Here is a 21,195-nt window from a genome sequence, read left to right on the forward strand (position 1 = left end):
TCCTGTCACCTCCTCCCGTAGACACTGAAGCGGTACCCGTGCCGGCAGTGTGAACAGTCCTTCCACACTCCCAATAGCCTGCGCAAACACATCCGCAACAACCACGACACCGTGAAGAAGGTCTATACTTGTGGGTGAGTCCCCAGAGGGCTGGTGGTGAGGAGGTCTGAGTTTCAAAAAGACTGTCCAGGCGCCTTCGCAGCTTTTCTCTGGCATGAGATCAGGAATCCAAGGCAAGAGGCAAGTGAGCTTCTGCCTGGGGAACCTCCGTGCCTGGGTCTGGGAGCAGGGGCAGGGTGGGGTGCCCGGCTTCCAGAACCTGGTAGGTCCCGAGCCTGCCCCCTTCACAGCCAGGCACGTGGAGGGCCGGGAGGTGGAGGGAGGGGCGGTGGGGAGCCAGCCACATGCCCGTCTGGCCGAGAGGCTGCAGCCCCATTGTTCTGTGCCTCAGGACACACCCCGGCCCTGGCCCTGCTGACCACTAGCCCAGTGCTTGGGCTTCCGGGTGAGAATATATGGGGGATAGAGTGAGGTCATGGCTTGGGGCCACGTGACTGGGTGTAAACATTCTGATTGTCAGTGGGTTTGCTGGTGAGAGCCTAGGACCACCCACCACGCCTGCTGTCTGCTCCTGGCGCTCTCCTGTGGTCTCCTGTGGGAAGGGCACTGAGGGAGCCTGGACTGGAAGCCGCTTCCCCCTCTGCCTGCCTGCAGGGAACTGCCCGCCGCCCCTGGGCCCTGCAACTGTGATCGTCCTTGACCTCTGGCTTTGCTTCCCAAGGTACTGTACAGAGGACAGCCCCAGCTTCCCGCGGCCCTCCCTCCTGGAGAGCCACATCAGCCTTATGCACGGTATCAGAGACCCTGACTTGAGTCAGACGCCCACAGCCAGGCTTCTAGGAGGCCCTTCCCCTCAGGTGAGTGGGGTCCCTGCCCCCCTGTGGTCATCTGCCCAGTGAGGCCTGGAGCTGGAGGGGTGTCAGGGAGGCTGCAAGGAGCCCGTCGTCATTGTGGCCACAGCGTGGCCAGCAGTGAGGACTTCCCTCAGCGTGGGTCTAACTCTCTAGCCCTGTGTGGCCCACTAGGAGACTGAGGCAAGAAGCGGACAGCGCCCCACAGCTGTGAGGCAGCCCTTTGGCCTTTGCTGCTGTTCCCCTGTCGCTGCGACTCCCCCCACCCCCGGCTGTGTGCTGTGCTCTGTGGCACGGGAGCACCTGGGAGGAGGCCAGGGCAGATTTGTCAGGGAGGAGAATGATGCTTGGCCCAGTGCCCCCATCCCCCCAGCCTCCCAACCCTCTCCCCTAGTTTTGGGAAAAGCCAGGCCTGAATTTTTGCTCTCCCCCTTGCTCTGTGGCCTCAACCCTGTTCCGTGCCCTCTTCCTATTCTGATGAACTTCGGAGCAGCCCGATTTCCTCTTCTCACTCCGTGGAGGGGGTGGCGCGTTGCCCTCCAAGGGGCAGCCATGTCCGGAACTCTGTGATTGCTGCCCAGAGTTCTGGGGTACTCGCAAAGCTTTCTTGGCAAGTTGGCAAAAGTATGGGGGAAATAAGCCCTTTCTCACATAGTGGGCGGGGGTTTGAGTAATTAAATGCACATCCTCCCCCCAAAATGTACATACCCCTCTGATCCAGCAATTCTGCTTCTAGGAATTTATCTGTCAGATATCTTTGGCCTTGGGCACAAAGAGGCGTGTTCAAGGATGTTCACTGCAGTACAGTGTGCAGTGACAAAGATGGAGCTCAGCTAGATGTCCATCAGTGGGGACCGGGTACATCAGCTCCTGCTCAACCCCACAATGGGTCAGTGTTCGGCCGCTAGAAAGAACGAAGCTTCTGTGTACGCCCTCACTGAGACAAGCTCCAATATATGTTAAGTGAAAAAAGCAGGGTGAGGAAAAGTGTGCATGGTATGCTATCATTTTGTAATAAGACCAAGTTTTATTTTTGTATATGCATAGAATACCTGTTGGAGGAGCCACACAACCCACGTTACCCACATTCTCTGGAACTTAGGCCTGGGGATGTGATTTTCACTGTACCCTTTCCATAGCTTTGGAATGTTGACCCATATACACAGGTTACATTTTAAAAAACCTAAACCAGCGTTTGGGGCCAGGGTGACCCTAGCCCGGGTGGTGGCTCCTGCAAGTCCTTGGGCTGCACTGGTCACATCTGGGGGCTCAGGCTCAGCCTGGACTCTGCTCACACTGTGTCCCCTTTCAGGTGAACCATCTGAAAAGACCAGCCAGTGGAGCGGGGGATGCTCCAGGCACCACCAATGGCACGACTGTCTCTTCCACCAAAAGACACAAGGCCTTCTTTCAGTGTGCGAAATGTAGCTTTGCCACAGACTCGGGGCTTGAGTTTCAGAGCCACATACCTCAGCACCAGGCAGACAACTCCACGGCCCAGTGTTTCCTCTGTGGTTTGTGCTACACCTCCGCCAGCTCCCTCAGCCGTCACCTCTTCATCGTCCACAAGGTGAGAGACCAGGAGGAGGACGACGAGAAGGAGGCAGTGGCGGAGGCGGCAGAGCCAGAGGGCACTGGGGAGGGGGTGTCTGTGGAGGCCAGGGAGAACGGACTGGAAGAAAGTGCTGGCGAGCCTTCGCGGACTGACCCAGCAGCGAAGAGACCGCCAGGCCTGGCCCCCGAGGAGAGCAGTGCCCTTGGCGCTCAGAGTCAACCCCAGGCCTCTCAGGACCAGCACAGCCATGCCCCAGCCCCGCAGGTGTGACCCAGGCTTTGCCATGTGTGAGGTCGGGGTGTGCCGCGGTGGGCGTCCTCCACCTGTCATGGGCACAGTGGGAAACGAAAGGCTCTGCCCCGGGGTGAACGTGGCTGGCCGTGCCCCAGGGCGGAGTCTGTCCTGAGCTGCGGGGTGCTGGGTGTCCCCTAGCCCCAGGAAATGTGGGGTCTCCCAGCACCCTCACAGCTCTGAGTTTGCTTCTGTTATTTATGGCTTTGTGCTGCTGCTTTGTACCCCAACTGTTGTCTGTGTTCTTCCAACCCCAGGCTGCTTATGCGGCCCAGCCCCACTGCTGTCGACGCGGCTTGAAACCCCTCAGCTGCTGTGCCCCTGCTGCCTCGGCAGGGGTCTCCGCAGAGCTCTGTTTGCCTGCAGACATCAGCTCTCCTTCCTGGTGTCAGAGCCTGAGAAGAAGGGCAGTGAGAGGCACATGGTCCCCTCGGAGAGCTCCGTGCCGCCCGCCTTGGTGAGGGCCCTTGACCCCCTTGGCCTTCCTTCCCGTCTTCTCGGATTCTTTTCCCCAGAGTCCTGGAGAATTAATTGTCACCTGGCGTGTCCTGTCTTGGTGGGCGGGAAATCCTCGGCAACACACCTGTTTGGAACCTGGGGAGAGCAGGAGGCGCAGCAAAGGCAGCAGGTGCCAAGAGCCAGACCGCCCTTCAGAAGGGGCTGTGGGTCCTTGTCTGCTGCTGCTCTGCCTTCCCAGACAAGTGGAGTTTGGGGATGCCCAGACATCGGAATATTTGTATTCTTGCTCTTGTGCCATTAGAGAGGCTGCTGCCCCTGGCAGGCCAGCCCCTCCTCCTCTCGGCTACACTCATGTTGCTCAGACTATATTTCAAATAAAAAATCTTCTTACCATGCAGGTAGGCTCTTGTATTCCTCGTCAGGTGAGCCTGGCCCAACCCTGCTCGTCTAGGGCCTTCCCAGACTTCCCTTCTTTGTCCTTCCCTGAGGGAGAACAGCACTTCTTGCTGCCCAAAGAAGGTCCTCTCTAGATTCTGGAGCTTGTGGTTAGGAAACCAGGAGCCCTGTACTTGGTTCTCTAGCGAGCTTCTGCAGGGGGGCGTGGCGGTGCCTAATGCTGGTCAAGAGTCACCGAAGGCCTCCCTGGACTGGTGGCATTGGCTTTAAGGCCTATTGGCATTTTGTGGGCTCCTGGATCTTTCCTGTAAATGGATTTTCAACCTATGAGAGCCCTTTGCTGGTAAAGGTCAAGGAAGGGGCCAGGGGAGGAATTCTCTGATTGTCTTACAGTGTTAAAGACACCTTGGGATGGCCACAGCCACAGGGAGCTCAAATGTGGCAGAACTGAATGTAGACCTGGGAGGCTGGGGTGTCTTTTCACTGGTGGAGGAGTGTAGGCCATTTTCCTTGTTGAGCTTGGCACAAGTTCAAGGTGTCCTTGGGCCCAAGCTGCTGCTGCCTGGGTTGGGCGAGCATTGGAATGGGTAGTGCCGCAAAGGAAAGTGGGTTCCTAGAGGCAGTCGTTCAAGAAAGGCATTGAATATTGGTTATAAATTATTAAATCAGATAAATATGCCTGACCTTTCCACAACTGAAAAAAACTACACAAACAAAAATATTTTCTTCCCTTATCAAATGCCAAATTTTTAGTGGAAATGCTAATAGCCGTGGGAAAGGTTAGGGCTAGCCTCAGTTCAGAGAGGCTATGGCTGTTAATGCCTTATTAATAATTGCAACACCTGGCCAGGCCGCACCGCCCTCCTTCCTGAGCTGGCAGTGAGGTCAAGCCAGGTCTGATTCCAGCTGCCTGCAAGGTTGGAGTTAGCCCCGATGCTGGCTGCGCTCGGCAGCCCTGAAGGCAAGCACAGACAGGGCCCTGACTGAGCTGTGGGTCCCTTCCCTAACCCCAGCTGTGGGGAGCCATCCTGCGCCCAGGTCCATTCTCAAGAACAGGTTCTGGAGGAGGCTGATGGTAGGCTTTGGGGTGGATGGCTGATTCCTTCTCTGTCCAGAAACACAGAAGCACAGGGAGAGGAGGTGCTGAAACCCCAGGTTTGGCCACCACCTGACCCCGGATGCATTTCTCCTTTCTGGGAACTGCCTGGGGTGGAAAGAATGCCCAGCCACTCTCCCAGAGACCTGCAGGAGGGCCTGGGTTCTGCCTTGAACCCACTTTTAACCAAACCCCTAAACTCTGGTCTCCCTTCAAAATAGAGCTAATGATTCCCACCAACTCACTTCACAGACTGTGAGATAACGAATGTGGAAGCATTTTCTAGCTTACAAAACACTATATAAATGTGAATGGTTCTTTACTTGACTTCAGTGCATGGATGGTGGCCTGCACCTTATCTGCTCTACAGACTTGGGTGCTGACTATTGTTCGGAATTGCTCCAGGACGCCTCGCTTACTTAGCAGTAGTGAGTATAATGGCAGTCTTGAGCAGGGCTTGTGTGCCTAGCACCTTGCTGAACACTTGCCAGTGATTCTCTCAGTTAATTCTCATGATAATCTCACAGTTATCCTGTTTTACAGATTAGAAAATTGAGGCTCAGAGTGGCTAACTAACTTGCTGGGCCACCTGTTAGTGATGGTGCTGAGAATGGAAGTCTAGCCTGATTCCAAAGTCTGTGATCTCAACCACTGTGCTACCTTCACGAAGGAAGCTACTTTGGCTGAGGGCCAACTTGTCAGCAATTTGCAGCCACCCACACACCCGTTTTCCTACCTCCTGTGTGGTTGGGGTGCCCCTCTGAGTGCTGGGTTCTCTTTGAGCAAATATGTGCCTTGTCACCCCAAGGAGGCCCCTGCATTCCACATTTGCTTGTGACAGTATCTCTACACTCTTTCATTCTCATTGGGATTGACTTTGAATTTGAAGACAGACATTTTTTGAGGACCATCCCAGAAAGGGTTGTCCAACCCTCATAGGCAGCACATGGTTCCCTCAGGATCCAGTATCTCAAGATCTTTTGAGCTCTAAGATGGTTTTTAATGGCTGTGCTATCATTTGTTATCATCAGAAGGTGCTTGCTGCACCTGAGGCTGCAGTGAATGCTCCACTGATGAAATGAAACAGATAAGAGCCCAACACTTGTAGAAATACAATTTAATACATTCTCATGCTTGACAGATGACTAGTATTTATTTTCCAACTACTTTATCTCTGTAAAATGGATCATCCAAATTACTAGAAGATAATGGGTGTAGAAAGAACCTTTCCCTTAATTTATGTAAACAGTCTGTAACAGTTGTGGCCTGTTAAGTTCAACACTTTGCCTTCCCCAGAACTGAGGAACCTCTGTCCTGTTCATTACTTTAGCACCGGGCACAGTTTCTTTGACCTTTTTTTGGAAAAATTAATACATGTATATGGTAAAACATTCAAAGAGTATTAAAGACTCCCCCTGGAGGTCAGCCTCCAGTCCCCCAGGCCCCTCTCCAGAGTTAATCACTGTTATCTATATCTTGTGTATCCTTTCAGAGCAATTCTATGCATTTACAAGTTTATAAATGTGTATATTTATATATCTATTTTTAATACAAATGGTAGCATTCTATACACAATGTTCTAAAGCTTGCTTTTTTTCATTTACGTAGTATTTTGCAGATTGTTCCAAATTCATACACTGGGTAAGCCAAATTCTTTAAAAACTAGCAGAGTTCCTTACATACATTAAGGGTCCAAAAAGTGTCTGAATGAGTGAATGGAAGCATGCATATATGAATGAATGAATCCGATTCTACTGGTAAGTATAAAGTTTTTTCTGGGTTCTAATAAAAACCTGATCTGATCAAGACAAGATGTGTCCCCATCTTTTCCAAGGGGTTCAGGCTGCTGTTCACCGATTTTACCAACAGATGCCATAGCAACTTTAGGAAATGGGCCCAGGGAGCTTTGGGCCCCTGTGGAGGAAGGAATGGGGACTAAGACCCAGGCCCCAAGTATGGTTTTTTTTGTTTGTTTGTTTGTTTGTTTTTTGTCCCTATTTAAAATGCCTTTTTCTTATTAGAAATTTATGTGATGTTATCAGAGAAAATTAAATACACACACATCTATGATCTCATTGCCCTACCATTGCAGTTGTTTTCATTTGTGCATATTATTTTCCAAACCTTATTCAGCACACTCACAGCTGGATTTATGATATGAAAATTATAGTAATGGTTAACAACATTTCTTATACCAGCATTATTCTCACTTTGCATTCATTCTCTTATTTAGCTTCACAAGAGTCCTATGAGATAGGTTACTGCTCTACTATTAGTCCCCTTTTGAGAATGGGTTCAGAGTGGTTTGAGATTCAGAGTGGTTGAGTAATTTCCCTGAGGTTACTTAGCTAAAGGCAGAACTGGATTAACGCTCAGGTGTGGCTAACACTATACTGCCTCTGATACCAGTTTGTACTAGGCCTTTTCCACTTAACCTTATGTCTTGGGCAGTCCGTTGTTTCTACATAGCTTTTAAAGTATTGTTTTCAATGATTTTTTATTCATCATGCCAATTTGACATAATTTACATAACTTTTTAATATGCCAGTTTCCCCACTTCATCAGAGCATTGAAGGATGCTGGGCCTAAAGCTTTTTGCTTCTACAGAACTATTTCCTCAGGATATAGTTTCAGGAATTTCTTCCTATTTTTCTTGACTAAATTTACTGGCAGTATGCTAGACTGGAAAGAGCATTGACTAGAAATCAGATCTTTGTGTTCCTATATGTATTTGTGTCAAAATAGACCCTCCCAAGGCAAGAACTCTTACTGTTTTTCTTCTTTTGTTTAATTGGTTTACTTATTTTTGCCACAAAGGAGCATACAATGAAAAAGCTCCCTCCCATTCATTCCCCTGACAGGAATAACATTTTTCTTGTATTTTAATTTGCATAAAATTTATGAACATATTTTCAGATAGAATTCTAGCTTTTTTTGAGTATGTATTTCTTTTGGTTTTTGTCAAGGCTTCCAGATTTGAGCTGTCTACTTGATAATTCCCAAGTATCTTCAAATCCTTCCGTCATCCAGGTATCTTTTCATTAGGGGCCTAGTCCCTAATGACTTCTTGGGCAAGTTCATTGTTTCATGCATTGGCCTTTTATAATAGTCTTATTTTGTATAATATACATTATATATATTTTGTAAATATATATATACATTTTACATGTTTTGTAAATATATATATATTTACTATTTGCAGATCTTAATGTGAGCTTTTATTGCGTGGATATTAAAAATCGACAAATATTTAACTGATTGTATGGAACGTGGGGCAAGAGGATATGAATAAGCCGTTTAAGTCCATTAATTCTAACTGGGAAAGCCCCCGTTACAGTGAGTATTCAAGTGCCTGTAGACCAGTAGTACCACCTTGTTTCATGGGTGGGCACGGTATTACACAGTGATTGTCTAGAATCTACTCGATCCCACTTCTTAAGCTTAATCCCACAGCCTTTGCCTTTATCCCCTGTTATAGTTGATTATGCATTGATGTTTGAAAAGGCTGATTAAGCTGCTCTTCATCTGGCATCCATTAAACTGGGAAGGCTCCACTGTTTTTAGGCCCCCCTTTTCAATTATAGCCGAGGGCATGCTGTACACAGTTCCCATTGTCCTCTGAGATCTTCTAGCCCACAGACTAATTGGCTTGGAATTTTGTCCTAAGAGCCATTGTGCGTAGACAGGACTGAATATTTTTGGCATCTGAGTCAGAGGAAGGTAGGTGCTGCTTTCTAATAAGCTCTTTGCCAGAGTTCAGGGACCTACAGAGGAGGCTTCCCATTTCTTAGACTGTTCTTCTGAGAAGGAAAGGGAGAAGATGGGGTGGGGGAGGTGGTAGTGGGAAAAAGATAGAAAGTTGCCCAGAAGCAGGCAGGAGAGTTTGAATAGGTGGCAGAGTTTAGAACCTGGAAACAGTGCAGCTGAGTTTTGGGGGGGGGGGGGGGGGCCGCATGTTAGAAACTAGGATTGTCTGATTAAAGGGAAGTGTGGATGCTGGAGAGCTCAGAAATGGAAGCAGTGGCATAACTTGGGTAAGCAGTAATCACAACAGCCATTGGTAGGACATACTAAAATTTTAAAAACAAAAATGAGAGGAAGTAGTGTCTGAGATGGCTGTTGAGAAAGGAGGCTTAAGATACAAAGAGTTCCTTTGAAAAAGACTTGGAGGGGAGGAAAAGAACATTGACCTTGTAAGAAGACCAGGGAGCCCTGCGCTGGCTGAGGCCTTTCTTGGGCTCCACTGAAAAGGTGGACTTGCTATCCTGGGCCCACCAACTACTTGTTGCTCCCTTGACCACCACAGAAGCACCCTCTCCTCTAATGATCACTTTATTCTAATTATGCCTAGAATTGTGGAGTAAATGTCTAGCCCCCCTAATCTGGCGTGGAGTCAGGGCAGGTGGGCTGGGGTCCCAAATCACCCTTTCCAATCAAACCAGACTCAGGAGTGGTTTCTTCTTGCCAGTAATCCTTTAATTGGTGTCCACTTATCCAGGCGCAGCTGTGGCCAGGTCTCCAGTCCCTGGAGGTGAGCATGCCAGAGCGGCCAGCTCATCCCAGAGCAGCAGGACCTGGGGTCTCCACCCTCTAGGAACAGGGGCTCAGCTGTGCTGGGAGTTGTGGGAGCTCTTGGAGGGAGGTCAGGCAAGTAGGCTGGAGCCTCACAGACTGGCCAGGAGGAAGGGCTGCTGGCAGCAGAAGGCATTCGGTACCTATGAGAGGGAAGGACCAGCAGAGGTCTCGGGCTTCTTTGTCAAGTTCAGGGATAAGGCCCTATTTAGGAGGACTGGAATCAAGAGCAAGAAAAATAGAAAGAGGAAACTGGAGGGGGTGGACAGGGGTTTGATTAACTTGCCCATCCTGTAAATGACCTGCACTGAGATGGGCCACAAGACTGGGGAGCCTTGGGGCCTGGAGTAGAAGCTGATGGTGCTTCATAAAGGAGTTCTCACTGACTTTTGGCCTCAATTTCTTGTGCCCACAACTTGTTTAAAAAGCTACCTGAGCTTGAGTCCACATGGGTGTCAAAAAGCAAATTAAGATCTCCATAGTCCGTGGACCAGAGTAAAGTTGACTTTGCCCTGAAGAGCTCGTATGTGAAGTAGGTTCATGGCACAGCAGCTTAAGCTGGACATTGGCCAAGTGAACACACCCAGAGGGGAATAGCTAGTGTACCGTGGGCTCTCAGTACCGTCTTGCCCAAGAAACTATTGAAGGAACGTGCTCTATCATCAAGAAGAGAGCTGCTGCATAAGTATTTTCACATCTTTGCAGGATTATTAAATAAGGAGTCTAGGTGCTCCCGTCAGAGGGCACAACAGAATTTGACTCAAAAGGAATATTTGCCAGAAGAGGAAAAGGACTGCCTGGCAGAGTAGCATATTCCTCCTCCCTGGAGATGCCGTGCACAGGCCAGGGGCACCTCAGCAGGAGTGTCCTACAGAGCACTGCAGCCTGGCATCGGCAAGGTGGGGGCGAGGTGAGGCAGTGCTGAGAGACTTCCTGCCAACTCTGATTGGTTCCCTGCCCCCTGCCCAGGTGGAGCCACACGTCCTTCCACTCACAGACTTCTTCCTGCTGCAGGCCTGGGGACCACCCTTGTGATCCACGTTACCCCCCAGGGACAGGTGCCTGGTCAGGCTTGTTGGGCAGGTCTGGCCCTGGCCTTATGCCTCAGCTCTACTCACTGGCTGCTTCTGCCTGACTCGGGAGGCCAACGTCTGTAACCCAATTCTGGTAACCCATTACAACTTGACTGTGCCTGGTTCCTCTTGGACCCTTTTGAGAAGCTTAGTAGTGGAGGGAAGTGAAGGATGGGGTAGATATTTCAGGGAAAACCAAACATTTAATCAACTGCAGAGGCTGTGGAGAAGAAGGCTGGGCAGGGGAGGACATGGACAACTGATGGAGCAGGGCTCCCAAGAAGGCCAGCAGTTTGGGAGCCTCAGAAAGGAACAACACACTTTTTAAAGCAGAGATGAGTGGGACACAGGGATGATATAGATAGCCTGTCTTCCTTTAAAGTTGAAGTTCTTGCCCGATGGTCTCATATTTCACTGTACTTTGAAACAACAGTTGACCACTATTAAGTGAGGAAGGCAAAGGAAAAGTTAGAATCTTGTTTGGAACAGTTGCTATAGGGAAAGGAAAAGGATTACCAAGCAGCCTGAGGACTGCCGGCTCAGGTTGGAAACCAGAAACACTGGCCAAACCTGGAGCAAGAAAAAACCCACATCTAGGTTCCAGGTTAGGAACCAGCAAGGTAAACCACGAGGGGCAAGTGAAGTGAGATCCCTGAGGAAAGCGTAGTTGAAGTTCTTGTCCACTCTATACTGTGTCTGTGTGTGGGGGTGGGGTGGGCGGCGGGGGTAAGAGCAGCCAGGAAGGACCTCGTGGATGGAGAGGTTCAGGGGGAGCTGAGGTCTGCAATTGCCCCGAAGCTGAGGGCGGCCTTGGGAGATGGAAGGGGAAGCGGTGGGCATTTTAGTGGAGGAGACATTCCTGATGGGCATTTGGGTTGGTAAAGGGAAGTAGGGTGAAGGCCTTTGAGAAGATGAGGTCAATAGACCTGCTGCCAGCGTGTTGCTGAGTCATCAGAGAGCCTAGGATGATGGCAGGGGACTTAGTGGCACTCGATAGGAGGTACCGTTATTGTTTATAGTCTGGGCCAAATTCGCTGGGGAACGTGGGATGATGTCCTGATCGCTAATAGCCAGTGCTTCAGAGGGGCGTGGCTTGTTCCCTTTGAATGGTTAGCCTTGGACAAGAGTGAGATGGGGAGGAAGGGGGCGAGATGGAACTAAGTCCAAATAAAAGCCCCGTTCAAATAGACCTTGGTGTGAGAGAGGGCGACATAGTGGGGTCAGAGTGTCCTGGGGGACTCTCTAACAGGGAGCAGCTTCCCTTGTTTTGCTGAGCAAAGGATGTTAATTACCATTAAACCCAAGACTTTTCTACTGAAAGCACTCAGTTTACTCTGGGACCCCAAGAAGGTCAACAGAACACCGAGAGGGGATTCTGGCATGCAGCAGTAACAAATTCCTACAGCACTTCACAGTACTCCTGTTTAATGGCAAACACTGATTGCCTTGTTTTATGGACATTTTGTTTTAATTTCCCATCTTCCTCCAGGCTAGAGAGCTTCTTCAGGGTACAGATATGACTTTATGACTTACTCATTTCTGTACCCTCAGCACCTGGCATGATGCCTGGCACATAGTAGTTTTTAGTAAATACTTCCCGAAGGAACAGCTGTCACCATCAGGACCAAAAACGGAAGATCTATCTCCCTTTTACAAAGGAGAAAGCTGAAGCTCAGGGATGGTAAGCCACTTGCCCAAGGTCACACAGCGCTCAGTGGAAGAGCAGGATTAGAACCTGAATTTCCAGACTCCTAACCTAGTGCTTGTTGGACAACACGGTTTCATGTATCCTCTCTTTCCCACTGTATTGAAAATTTTCAGAGGAGAAAGCTTGTGCCTTATTACTCTTCCCACCCGAGTGCCTTGCACTCTGGACTTAGCTCTCCCATCATTATAAAGTTGGTCGAAGACAGGAATGTTGGCTTATTAAATTTGCAGATGGTAAGGGAAGGATAGATTATACACTGGATGACAGGATTAGAGTTTAAAAAGATCGAGACAAGCACGAAAGAGACTGAGACTAAGAAGATGAGATTTAATATAAGAAAAATCCAGGTAAGTTTCTGCACTTAGGATAGAAAAGAAACTCTACAAGTAGGAATGAGGATGTCTTAGATGAAAACACACAGGCTTAGGAGTCTGTGGAATAATTTGGCTGCCAAAATAGTTGTTGCTCATGTGTGGAGCCCAGACCAAGCCAGGGAAGGGGTAATTTGGTTCTAGGATATTCCATCTAACCCCTGCCGGGTCACATTTTCCAAAGGAAATTGGTAAGTTGGAGGGTAAGTAGTGGTATCATATCCTTTGTCATACGAAGTGGCCTAGAGGGAGAGCCCGGGTTCCCCAGTGTGCTGGGCAAGTCTCAGGCTCCCGTCTCTGCCTTGTTCTCATCTTGCCCTACTTGCCCCTCTCCTTTACACTCAAGTGACCTTTTCATAATTCCATAGCTATGCCTTCTTTTCCCGCTATGTGGAATATTCTGTCCCCTTCACCTGCCCGCCATCCTCCCAGCCAGTGTGTTTGGTGAGTACCTGTTTTATTTCAAAGTCCTTCGCAAACATTCTTCCTGACTTATAAAACTGTTCTAACCAAATTCCCAGGCAGAACTAATCACACTTTTTTTCTGTACACCAGCACACAGTTTTATAAGCGTATGGTTCACCCTGAATTGTATTTTGCTTGTGTACCTACCTGCCCTATTAAGATCGTAGTGCCTGACACACGGTGGGGGTTTGTTCACATGATTTAAACAAATGAACCAAACTTCAAGAAAGTTGTAATAAGCTGTTTTCAAGTATATGAAGGGCTGCCCTGGAGACCACTGAAGAGATTTTAATATGCGTATCTCCAGAGAGCCAAGAAAAGGACCAAATCAGGAGCCCGATTTGGGTTCACTCTAAGAGGGCACTTCAGCATTGGTCCAAATGCTTAGATGCCACCAGCGGAAGCCCAGCGTGGAGAACCTTGAGCAGAGGAAGACATCTTTTGTTACACAGATTCCAAGGGAAGGTCAAACCACCAACCTGCAGGAAAGACCAGGGACACAGCTGGCTCTCAGGAACAAGTGTGACAAAGCACCCCAAAGCAGCCCCTCGCCTCCACTTCTGTCTGTGTCAGCTTCCTTCTCTCTCACTGCAGATGGCTTCCTCCAAATGGCAGGCGCCAGGGCTGCTGAAAACTTGGGCCTCACAGCTCACAGCTTTCCACCGCAGACAGACAAGGTTTTCTTTTCCAATCCCAGTGTAAAAAATTCTGAAGGACCCAATTTGCACAGTTTGGGTCTCATGTCTACCTCTGTGGTCAGGGAGATGGGATACCATGAGTAACCTGGCTTGAGTCAGATGCCAGTCACCCGAGGCCAGGGATGGGACCGTGTAGGAACAAGGCAGTTGCCAGTGGAACCACACAGAGTGGGGGAAGAGCTATTTCCCCAAAGGAGACAGACATGGGTGCAACGTCCAGAATAGAGCAGTCGTACTCCAGCGTGCCAACTTTCTAACATTTATAGCCCTCCAGCTCCTGGCACTTTCTGGATGCCCTCATGGATGTGGGAGAAGAAATGAGGGATGGATATATGGACTGGGGTGGCTCCCAATGTTTAGGGCCTGGCTTAGGGGGCTGCTTAGAACCTTGCCCGCAGGAGCTTGTTGAATGATTGAATTGTTTTTCTGGGCCTTAGGACTCAGAGCGTTTTCCGCCCATTTCCTGGGAAATGTAGGGAAGGAGGTTCAGTTATTCCAGAAGTGTTTATTGAGCCCCGAATCTATGCTAGATACTAGAGGGGGACACAAGATGGGTGTCAAGAGGGGTGCTGGCTCCCAGGGGCTGAGGTCACGCAGGGTGTGTGGGTCTGTCTGGGTGTTGGACCTACAGCCGTGGACATGACCGGGGCCCATCGGCTCACCTGGCCCCCTGCCGGTAGCCGCCTGGATTCAGCCCAAGCTCTCCAGCAGCCTATGTCCCTTTCCCCTGGCCTCTCCGGCCTCTTCAGGCTTTGGGGACCCCCACGCAGCTACTTTGGTGCTTCTGCACCTCTGCAGCCCTTGCTCCTTCTGCCGGAGGGCACCGCCAGCGTGTGCAGGGAAGGGAGGTTGGAGGAAGTGGGGTCCCAGAACTCGATGAAGGGGGCATTGCCTCGTTTCCATGTCAAGACCCGCGCACCCTGCCTTGTCCCCGGAGGCGCGCCTGGGCCCCTCGCCCGGAAGCCCAGGTGGCGTCCGGTGCTCCTCACACGAGGGTGGACGGCTGGGTGGGCTGGGTGAATGAGTGCGTGAGCCCGGTGGTCGGGCCCCGGGCCAGGCCAGGGCGGGGTGGGCCAGGCCCCTGCCTCGGCGGCCCCCGCGCCGCCGCGCGCCTCCCGGCCGGCGGGGCCCGGGGCCGGGGGAGGGACAGCAGCAGGTGACGACGGCGGGGCCGCGGGCTATAAATAGGGGCGCGCGTCAGCCCCGGGCGGCAGCGCGGGCGGCGGGCAGGGGCCTGGAGGGCCGGCAGGGGCCGGCGGCGCCATGGGGTCGCGGAGGGCCCCCAGCCGCGGCTGGGGCTCGAGCGCGCGCGCCGGGGCGGGCGGCGACGGCGAGGACGACGGGCCGGTGTGGACGCCCAGCCCGGCCAGCCGCAGCTACCTGCTCAGCGTGCGGCCCGAGACCAGGTGAGGCGCGCGGCCGCCGGGCCCGGGGCCGGGCCGAGGCGCGAGCGGGGCAGCGGGGCCGTCCAGCGGGGCCCGGCGCCCGGCGAGAGGCCCGGCCCGGCGCGGGAAGGGCGGGGGGCGCCTGGGGCCCGAGGCCTGGGGCCGGGGCTCCCGTGCACCGCGGGCCTCGGCCTCCCCCACCGTGAGGCGCGGGGGAGGCGTCAGGGCCCTGCGGGGGACTCCGGGAGCCTGGACGGTCCCCTCACCTCCCCGCCTTGCCCCCTCCCCACCGCGGCCCTCCCCGCGCACCGGCTGCTGCCCGCGCTCGGATTCCACAGTTCGCGATAAGGCAAGCCAGAGTGCCTGAAATTCCTCTCTGCTGGCAGCGGGGAGAGCCCCGTGGGGGGTTGTGGTTGGGGAGCAGCTCTGGGGGCTGCTTAGCTGGGGGAGGGTCACCAGGAAGCAATAAACTTATGCCAATAAGGCTCCTCCTCTGTGCCCAGGACTCGGAGCTTTCCCGGGAGCCCCGTGGAAGCTGGGGAGGGAAGGGGATGGGATGAGGTGCTGATGGGACCTGTCTGGGAATGTTGGAGATTGAGAGCTGGTGTCTCTGAGGGAGCCAACTGCCCTGTCCAGTTTGGGGCAGCAGGGTGCCAAGGGAGGGGTTGGGCCGACCAGCCCTTCACTCCTCTTCCAAGAGCTAAAGAGGTGCGGATGCTTTGCTCTCCGAGCTGGGCCACTCACGACACAAAGGCACACATGCTGATAGACAACAGGCCAGCACGTCAGCACTCAGCGGCACACCGCCTGGCACGTGCGTTGCCATGGAGATGGGCACGTCCCACGGGCAGCTCGGTTTTCCCTCCAACCCTGGGGCCTCTTTTCCAAAGGAAATGTGACAGTTTGGCTATTGGGAGAGGGGTGGTTCGACCTCCCCCCAGAATGTGTCTTGTTCCCATTACGCAGAAAACAACCGCTCCACCGAAGTTGTCTCAGGACCTCTTGTTCCCCAACAGCACAAAAAGCAGGCATCAAGGACGTTCAGGAAAAGTCTCCGCACTTCCTCGTGGATTGGCGGAGTCCTAGTGACCTTGGAGTTGGAAAAGTTCAGATGTAACCGGAACCTGTTTCTGCATAAAACTCGTCAAATGGTGTCACATGTCTAGGGCAGGGCTGAGGACTGGTGTTAGTGACTGAGTCAGATGGGACAAGGCCCCTGGCTGCCAGCAAGAGTGGCCCTTCCTCCGGACTGCTGGCTCTCTGGAAAAATCGGAGTGAAATTTGGACATTCGTTCCAGCTCTTGGTGACTCTCCCTCCCTGCGGGGACCTCACACCTGCCCCACAGTGCCTCAGGGGGCTTGTCTGGGCTTGGTTGATACCAGGGGAGCAAGTCAAAGAGGTGGAAGCAGGACCTTTCTTGGGGACAGCAGGATTGGAGGAAGGAGAGGGAGGGAGGGAAGGAAGAGTGGCTTGAAAGAGTGGAATGTGGGGGCGGGGGGGGGGGTGGCCAGGGCTGTGAGGGCAGAAGGCTGGAGGGTGGAGACGTGCTGCTGCCTCAGATGAACCTTGACTGAGCGTCTGACGAGCAAGAAGCAGAGTGCCAGCCGCAGAGCTAGAGGCGGGGTGCAGCTGGCTGAGTTTAGTCCCCCGTGGACCTAAATGGGGCCCCCTTAAAGGGAGACTCTTTTCATCAAGCATTTTGGCAGGTCGAGGGCAGTGGGAAAGAAGATTTTCTAGCCCAGGACTCTGTTTTGCTTGTGTAAAGGTTCAGTGCTCCTGCCAGCTGGCCACTAACCCCCATAGGTCCTTGAGGGGCAAGGAGAACCCGATTCCTAAGAAAAAGAGGGAAGGAGGGGATTGGGGCTGTGTTTGGGGGGTGGGAGGAGCAACACCTAGTTCTCTAGCAAGGCTTGACTCTTGAATTTGGGGGAGACGACCCTATAGATCACCCTCCGACCCTTAGAACAACCTGACTTCCTGTGGAGAAGGGAGAGAGCCCAAGAGATGAGGACTTTCCCATCTATTCCCAACTTCAGCCCAGCTAAGCCTTGACTATCCCAGGCTCCTGACTGATGAGAGCTCCGTCCCCACTCCCTCTTGGCTCCAACATCTTCTGAGTCTACCTCTACACACATCTATCATGGCGCTCCTGAGGCATCCTTCTCGTGGACCCCCGCAAGGATGGGTTGACCTTGGGAGTTGATGGACAGCTGGGCTGGGTTAGGCTGGGGGCCGGGGTCCCAGGAGCCTTGGCCCAGAGTTTAGAACCTGACTCCCCACCCCCACCCCATGAACTGGAGGGGTTTCCAGTCCATAGTCAGCCCAAGGATATTTCCAATGACGACTGGGATCAGAGGCCCAGGAAGTAGTCCCGCCACACTGCGGGCCCAGCCTCCTCGGTCACCCAGCCTCTAGGGTCTCACCCCTAAGGGAAGGAGGGCAGGTGGGCTAGGGTGGATTAGGACCCACAGTTGGATGGGTGCAGTTGTGACTGGTGGGCTATCCTTGCCCCTTCATTTCTTGGAGGCCCAGAGCAGCAGCAGAGCCTGTGCGGTTGCTGCAGTCAGCTTTGTAATCTCTGCTGTTCTGCTTGGGGCAGGTAGGTTGTCTAGGGCTGTCAGGGAAACCAAAGCATCAGGCCAGGACTTCCAGTGTATTCCAGAGTAGATGAAAGTCAGTCGAGGGGGGAAGGCCCCCAGCGTCCATGGCCAGTCCTGTTTTCCCTCTAGACCTACTTTTCTCCTTAATGTGAGAAGACCTTCCCTTCTGGAAGGGAATTCCCATCCTGTAAAATGAAGGTGGCGTTAGGAACTCTTCAAGGCCCTTCTGCCTCAACATTCTGACCCTCTCAGAGGCAGCGAATGAGGAGCTCCCTGCGTGGGTGAGAGCCCCGAGCCTTGCTGAAGACCGGGTGTCCACGGCAGCCCAGGTAGTGGTGTTTGAGGAGGCCCCGAGAAGGCAGGACCACGGGGTCAGGAGGCAGGGCTGCACAGCCAGCCACAGAGAGAGCTGAGGAAGGGGCACTGCCCAGCGCAGGCCCACGTCCACTGACAGGCACCCCCTGCGGAACCTGACATTTTCCCCTCTGAATTAGAGCGCTGACTCTCTCCCCTCCTTCCCAGGGAAGAAATCCAGACCCAGGGAAGCAGCAATCTCAGCTCTAACGAGGGGAGTTAAAGGAAATTCACGGTCAGCCAGGGATGGAGTTGGCTGTTGCCTCGCAGCCATGGGAGGTTCTGCCTGTGCAGCCTCTAGAGCGTTTTTAAAGTTCTGAGCAACGGCAGCTGCACTCTTGCTTTCTTCTTTCCATCTTTTCGGGAGCAGCAGCTCTTTCTGGGGGAAGACCCGCCCTTTTTTGAAAGACATACTTCCCACACTCCTGTTTTTCCTTCTCTTTCTCTCTTCCTTCCATAAAACAGCTGCTGAATACCATTGTAGGCCTAGAACTATTCTAGGAGCCACAGAAGCTACAAAAGACCTAGGCTTTCAGGCTGGGTGGGCAGGACTTAGTTGGGCAGAAGGAAGGACAGCTTTCCAAGCAGGGAGGACAAAAGCGGAGGCACACGGGAGCAGGCGGAGCTCAGTGGTTGAGCGGCTGCTTCCTACATCCCAGGTCCTGAGTCCAATCCCCAGTACTTCCTAAAAAAATAAAAGTAGAGGCACAGAGGCCAGAAATGAATGTGTGCATGGCAGGGCAGGGGCATGGTGCTGGGAAGGAGAGAGAGCCGTGGTTGCTGTGGGGGTGTGAGCATATCAAAAAAGGCCTTAAATGCCCCCAACATTGAGATTCAATATTGTAGGCAGTGGGAGGACTATAGCATTTTGTTCAGGGAAGTGGCATGACCAGAAGGGTTAAGGGAAGGGGACTGTGGTGGTCGTCAAAGATGGGGCCATGAGAGTCCAGATGGGAGGACAACAGCGGGAGAGAGAAAGGGAGAGACAAGGACCAAGAATTGTCCTTCTGGATGTGGGGGATGGCAGAGAGGGCAGAATCTAAGATGGCGGGCGTTGCTCTTAGGAGTTTGGGAGAATGCTGTTGCTACCCAGAACCCGGGAGGACTCGGGGGGAAGCCTTGTTTTTGGAAAAGGATGAGCTTGTTTTTGTGGTTATAAAGGGACGGCATCCTGGTGGAGCTCCCTCGTGGTCGGCGATGTGGCCTGGGGGAGCCAAGCTCTCCCTTCCTAATCACCAGCCCTGCTTGCTCACGGTAGGGGCAGCTGAAGGGGGCGAGTGGGGATGTGTGGGCCCTCAGAGCTCTCTCATAAGGTGCTGGGGTCTGGGATCCCACTGCCGATACGTTGTTTAGGCGAGGTGGAGGGAGAGGTAAAAGCTCATACCAAGTGGGCTGGATCTCAGCTGAGGGGCAGCCCTACATGGGCCCTCAGCCCCCCAGGGCCTCCCTGGTCCCTGCCAGTGTCCCCTCTCAGCTGCCCTAGGCAGGAGGGCTCTAGGCTGGTGGGCTCCTGCTGAATTAACGGCTTTGTTTTTCTCTTCCCTCTCCCAGCTGGTTTGCCTTGCTGGCCTCTTTAACCATCTTTTAACATGATAATGGTGGGCATTCGCCAAAGCCACCTGCCTCTCCCCAGCCTGTCTGGGGATTTCCAGGGTCGGGGGCTTCTTCCCCAGAAGGCAAAGGGCTGAAGCAGGAGCTGCTTCCAGGCTGGTGTGCTGAAGGTGGGCATACCAGGCAGCCCTTGAGCCCCCTTGGGGGCAGGGCCCCAAGTGCCGGGGACACACCTTTCTCCAAGCGCAGCCCCGAGGAGCCTCCTTCCTGCCTAACCGTGCTCCCGGACTCTGCTGCACCTAACGAGCTCTTGGTTTCAGATACGTTGGTGTCCGGTGGTGGGGCCACTTGCTAACTGGAGCGGGCCAACTAAGACAGCTGGTCCCTTTTAATAGAAAGGCCTCTGGGTCCCAGATGGTGCCCGATTAATACTTTGCGACTGTTGTTGATTTCGCCCCCTCCTCTCCTTGCTTTTTTGGCCTAATGATTCCATTTGCTGTTTCTGCTTAGCTTATCAAGCAACCGGTTGTCTCACCCCAGCTCTGGAAGGTAAACGCACCTTACGTTGTATTTCTCTGACTGCTTTTTTCTTGGGTCTGGGCGTTGAGGGGCCTCTGGGTGACTGCTTGTGCACTAACCAGGATGCGGGGGGCAGGGGGGCTGGCGGGTGCGAGGGCACTCTCATGAGCATGGGTCTCACAGGGCCAGGGTTGATGCTTGCATGGACCATTTGGAAGGGGTGGGGGCACCCAGGAATAGAGATGTGGACAGGGTCCCTGAGATGTCTTCCACAAGAGCTCTGTACCCCGGGAGAGACACTGTGGGCACAGAGCAGTCGCACCCCTCCCCCACCATGCTAGCGATTCACGTTGTCGTGACCTCAAATCCAGGTGGGCTCCTTAATGTCCATCTTCATCTAGCCATGTCCACTACCCTTTTTTTATTTTTTCTCTTCAGTTCCTTAAGTCCTCCTTCTCCCACCCCTTTCCTGGACTGAAGTTTCCTTTCTGTTGGCTGCTCCCCACCTCTCCTGGAGGCTGGAATACCAAGTTAGCAAAGCCCTGCCTTCCGTGGTCTCTCGGTCAGCCCGGGAGCCGGGAGCTGCACAGGGCCTGGACAGGTCAGGGTCCGCTGGTGGGACGCCTCCCGAGCTGGCAACAGCTCTCCACCCCTGGCTGAACTGACTGTTAACATCAGAGTGGGAACATTTCCTGGCTACTTCCCACCATTGGGCCTCCTCCCAGACTCTGGTAGATTTGGGGAGAGTTGGCTACAGTTTCTTTGTGTAGGGAAAGATTTCTGAATAGCTAACTGGTCCCGGAATAACTAAGAGCGTCAGTAGACATCATGAGCACCTACGATGGACACGCTTCTTGGGTGGGGGAGAGCCCTGGGGAGCCTTTGTTCTGAAGCGGGTGGGGAGAGCTCAAAACCAGGTGTGGTAAGGGCTGAAAGAGCGAGGAGGGGAGGTTTCCTTAAAGCAAGGTAAGCGACCAAACCTGAGGGCAAGGTTAGGTTCCTCTGAACATCGTGGAAACTAGCGATGCTGATGTTCTTTAGAGACCCATGTCTAGGCTGTGAAAGCCTCATGAAGTCAGAGAGTTGGCAGGTGTCAGGATGAGTCAGGACCATTTCCAGATGTGTGGACTTCCTGGCTTTCCAGGGAACTGGATGCAGCACATTCAGATTCCATCCCACGCCTGAGTGGT

The 21,195-nt window shown here is 52.9% G+C and overlaps 2 protein-coding genes across 6 annotated transcripts in view; both read left to right on the top strand.

Moving 5' to 3' along the window:
• ZNF592 (zinc finger protein 592) overlaps positions 1–3,613 on the top strand; it is a 52,818-nt gene extending 49,205 nt beyond the window's left edge. For 4 of the 5 annotated variants that reach the window (XM_058294725.2, XM_058294726.2, XM_058294728.2 and 1 more), the window contains 3 exons: positions 22–134; positions 782–917; positions 2,224–2,887. In XM_058294725.2, the coding sequence (XP_058150708.1) occupies positions 22–134; positions 782–917; positions 2,224–2,736 (762 nt within the window). In that variant the 3' untranslated portion in view covers positions 2,737–2,887. Of the gene's footprint in view, positions 1–21; positions 135–781; positions 918–2,223; positions 2,888–3,014 lie in introns of those variants that run through there. The other variant, XM_071214381.1, reaches the window with a different exon arrangement.
• An 11,218-nt stretch (positions 3,614–14,831) lies between these two features.
• The window catches only part of ALPK3 (alpha kinase 3), a 59,835-nt gene continuing 53,471 nt past the window's right edge, over positions 14,832–21,195 (top strand). The window contains exons 1-2 of the mRNA XM_058290583.2: positions 14,832–15,001; positions 19,997–20,035. Coding sequence (XP_058146566.1) covers positions 14,859–15,001; positions 19,997–20,035 — 182 coding nt within the window. The 5' untranslated portion in view covers positions 14,832–14,858. The remainder of the gene's footprint in view (positions 15,002–19,996; positions 20,036–21,195) is intronic.

The sequence above is a fragment of the Dasypus novemcinctus genome, chromosome 3, assembly GCF_030445035.2.
Source record: "Dasypus novemcinctus isolate mDasNov1 chromosome 3, mDasNov1.1.hap2, whole genome shotgun sequence".
NCBI lineage: Eukaryota > Metazoa > Chordata > Mammalia > Cingulata > Dasypodidae > Dasypus > Dasypus novemcinctus.